General features: G+C 47.0%; 1 protein-coding gene across 1 annotated transcript in view; it reads left to right on the top strand.

The window, feature by feature from the left end:
* Positions 1-2,463: 2,463 nt before the first annotated feature.
* The window catches only part of WDR74 (WD repeat domain 74), a 3,523-nt gene continuing 1,768 nt past the window's right edge, over positions 2,464-4,218 (top strand). Inside the window, 2 exon segments of the mRNA XM_041414742.1 lie at positions 2,464-2,636; positions 4,084-4,185. Of these exon segments, the coding sequence (XP_041270676.1) occupies positions 2,526-2,636; positions 4,084-4,185 (213 nt within the window). The 5' untranslated portion in view covers positions 2,464-2,525.

The raw sequence follows: 4,218 nt of genomic DNA on the forward strand, positions 1-4,218 counted from the left end.
ATTTGGGGCAGGTTTTGGGGGTCTGGGGGCATTTTGGGGTCACCCCAAGGGTCTGGGGTCACCCCGAGACCCCTCCCCAATTCCAGCCCCTGTTGGGATCCCTGGGTGGGGTCGGACCTGCCAAAATTTGGGATTTTGGGGGATTTTAGGGGGATTTGGGGCAGGTTTTGGGGGTCTGGGGGCATTTTGGGGTCACCCCAAGGGTCTGGGGTCACCCCGAGACCCCTCCCCAATTCCAGCCCCTGTTGGGATCCCTGGGTGGGGTCGGACGTGCCAAAATTGGGGATTTTGGGGGATTTTTTGGGGATTTTGGGTGTTTCTTGGGGATTTTTGAGCAGGGTTTGGGGTTTTGGGGTCCTGGAAGATTTTGGGGTTTTTTCTGGGGGGAGTTTTGGGGTGACCCCTCCCCAATTCCAGCCCCTGTTGGGATCCCTGGGTGGGGCTGGACTTGCCAAAAATGGGAATTTTGGGCGATTTTTGGGGTTTTTGAGCAGGGTTTGGGGTTTTGGGGTCCTGGAAGATTTTGGGGTTTTTTCTGGGGGGAGTTTTGGGGTGACCCCTCCCCAATTGCGCCCTTGCAGGAGCTGCAGGAATTGGGGATTTTTGGGAGATTTTTGGGGATTTTTTGTGGGAATTTTTAGGTTTTTTTTAATGGGGGTTTTGGGGTTTTTTGGAGGGGTTTTTGGGGTGACCCCTCCCCAATTTCAGCCCCTGCAGGAGCTGCAGGCGGAGCCGGGGTTGTGCCAGAATTTGGGATTTTGGGGGGATTTTTGGGGGCTTTTTGTGGGAAGTTTTGGGGATTTTTTGTGGGATTTTTAGGGTTCTTTTAACGGGGGTTTTGAGATTTTTTTGGGGGGTTTTGGGGTGACCCCTCCCCAATTTCAGCCCCTGCTTGGGGCAATTTCAGGACATTTCTGGGCCTATTTCAGGGATATTTTGGGGTTATTTTTGGGGCTATTTTTGGGGCTATTTTTGGAGCGATTCTGGGGATATTTTGGGGCATTTTTAGGGATATTCTGGGGATATTTTGGGGATATTTTGGGGATGTTTTGGGGCAATTTCAGGCCATTTCTGGTCCTATTTCAGGGATATTTTGGGGTTATTTTTGGGGCTATTTCAGGCCATTTCTGGTCCTATTTCAGGGATATTTTGGGCCTATTTTAGGGATATTCTGGGGATATTTTGGGGATATTTTGGGGATATTTTGGGGCAATTTCAGGCCATTCCTGGTCCTATTTCAGGGATATTTTGGGGTTATTTTCGGGGCTCTTTTGGGCTGTTTTTTGGGGCTCACTCACCGGGCGGGGGGTGAAGGGCGGCGGCACCTCCAGGCGCTCCAGGCGCTCCCAGTCGGTTCTGCGGAAGAAGGGGTGACCCCGAACCTCCTGCTCGCCCCCCGGGCCGGCCCCCAACCTCTTCCCGGGGTGTTTGGTCAAAAACTGCCCGGGAAAAGCAGAAAGGTCCCAAAAAATCCCAAAAAAACAAAAAAAAAAGCGAGGAAATCGCACCGGGAACGGCGAAACGGCGGGAAAAAAAAGAGGGAAAAAATGAGAATATTTGGATTGTTTTTGGGGTTTTTGTTTTATTTTGGGGCGATTTTTGGAGATTTTTTTCTGATTTTTTTGGGAATTTTTTGGTGGGATTTTTTTTCTGACTTTTGGTTTTTTGTTTTTTTTTAAATTATTTTTGGGGGGGACTTTTTCCGGATTTTTTGGGGATTTTTCCTGAATTTTTGGGGATTTTGGGGGGGAATTTTTTCCTGATTTTTTGGGGAATTTTTCTGAATTTTTTGTGGGATTTTTTTCTGACTTTTGGATATTTTTAGGTTTTTTTATTATTATTATTTTTGGGGATTTTTGGAGGCGACTTTTTCCTGATTTTTTGGGGATTTTTTTTCTGAATTTTTGGGGATTTTTTTTGGAATTTTTTTCTATTTTTTGGGGTTTTTTTAATTTTTTGGGCTTTTTGGGGGGGACTTTTTTCTGATTTTTTGGGGATTTTTTTCTGATTTTTTGGGAATTTTTTGGTGGGATTTTTTCCTGATTTTTTGGGGATTTTTTGGGAATTTTTGGGGATTTTTTGTGGGATTTTTAGGGTTTTTTTAACGGGGGTTTTGAGATTTTTTTGGGGGGTTTTTGGGGTGACCCCTCCCCAATTTCAGCCCCTGCAGGAGCTGCACGCCGGGCTGGGGTTGTGCCAGAATTTGGGGTTTTTGGGGAGATTTTTGGGGGAATTTTAGGGGTTTTTTATGGGGGTTTTGAGCAGGGTTTTGGGATTTTTTTTGGGGGGGTTTTTGGGGTGACCCCTCCCCAATTTCAGCCCCTGCAGGAGCTGCAGGCGGGGCCGGGGCTGTGCCGGAATTGGGGATTTTTGGGGGATTTTTGTGGGAATTTTTGGGGATTTTTTGTGGGATTTTTAGGGTTTTTATCGGGGGAGTTCAGATCTTTTTTTGGGGGGTTTTTGGGGTGACCCCTCCCCAATTTCAGCCCCTGCAGGAGCTGCAGGCGGGGCCGGGGCTGTGCCGGATGCGCCAGGACCCGACGCGGCCTCACCTGGTGGGGACGGGGGGCAAGGAGAACGGGCTCAAGGTGTGGGACCTGCAGCGGCCCCAGGAGCCCCTGTTCCGTGCCAAGAACGTGAGTGGGAGCCCAGAAACACCCCAAAAACACCCAAAAAAGTATCCCAAAAACAGCTCCAAAAACAAGCCTTGAAATAACCTGAAACCACCCCAAAAATACCCCAAAACTACCCCAGAAATACCGCAGAAACAGTCCCAAAACCAACCCCTAAAATACTCTGAAACCACCCCAAAAATACCTAAAATCTACCCCAGAAATACCCTAGAAACACCTCCAAAAACAACCCCTAAAACACCCTGAAAGCACCTCAAAAGTACCCTGAAACCACCCCAAAAATACCCCAAAAATACCCCGGAAATTCCTAAAATCTACCCCAGAAATACCCTAGAAACAGCTCCAAAAACAACTGCTAAAACACCCTGAAACCACCCCAAAAATACCCCAGGAACACCCCAAGAGTACCCCAGAAATACCCCAGAAATAGCTCCAAAAACAAGCCCAAACCACCCCAAAAGCACCCCAAAAATACCCCAAAAACTACCCCAGAAATGCCCCAGAAACAGCTCCAAAAACAGCCCTTAAAATACTCTGAAACCACCCAAAAACCGTCTCAAAAATACCCAAAAACTACTCCAAAAGTATCCAAAAAATACCCCAGAAATATCCCAAAACAAGCTCCAAAACCAGAATACCCTGAAATACCAAACTACCCTGAAATACCCAAAATACCCTGAAACCAACCGAAAAACACCCCAAAAATATCTAAAATCTAACCCAGAAATACCCCAGAAACAGCTCCAAAAGCAAGGTTTAAAATACCCTGAAACCCCCCCAAAAACACCCCAAGAATACCCAGTAATTACCCCAAAAATACCCAAAAAGTACCTCAGAAATACCTCAGAAACAGCCCCACAAATAACCCCTAAAATACCCTGAAACCACCCCAAAAATACCCCAAAACCACCCCAAAAATATCCCAAAAAGTACCCCAGAAATACCCCAAAACCACCCCAAAAATATCCCAAAAAGTACCCCAGAAATACCCCAAAACCACCCCAAAAATATCCCAAAAAGTACCCCAGAAATACCCCAAAACCAGTTCCAGAAACAACCCCTCAAAATACCCTGAAACCACCCCAAAAACACCCCCAAATACCCTAAAAACAACTCCAAAATACTCTAAAAGTATCCCAAAACCGCTTAAAAACTAACCCAGAAACCAACCCCAAAAATACCCAAAAAGCACCTAAAAATAGCAAAAACCAACCCCAAAAATACCCAAAAAATACCCCAAACCCAACCTCAAAAATACCCAAAAAATACGCCAAAACCACCCCAAAAATACCTCCAAAACACCCAAAAATACCCGAAACCAGCCCCAAACGCGACACTAAAAATGCCCAAAATTACTTTAAAAAATCCCAAAATACCCCAAATTGTCCCAAAATACCCCAAATTGTCCCCAAATGCCCCAAAACATCCGAAATGCCCCAAAACGTGGCAGGTGAGGAACGATTGGCTGGATCTGCGCGTGCCCGTCTGGGACCGGGACCTGCGCTTCCTGCCGGGCTCCCAGAGGATCGTCACCTGCACGGGGCACGGCCAGGTGGGCACCTGGGGGGGCATGGGGGGCATGGGG

This window comes from Onychostruthus taczanowskii, unplaced genomic scaffold (genome assembly GCF_017590055.1).
Source record: "Onychostruthus taczanowskii isolate IOZ18803 unplaced genomic scaffold, ASM1759005v1 scaffold460, whole genome shotgun sequence".
NCBI classification, from domain to species: domain Eukaryota; kingdom Metazoa; phylum Chordata; class Aves; order Passeriformes; family Passeridae; genus Onychostruthus; species Onychostruthus taczanowskii.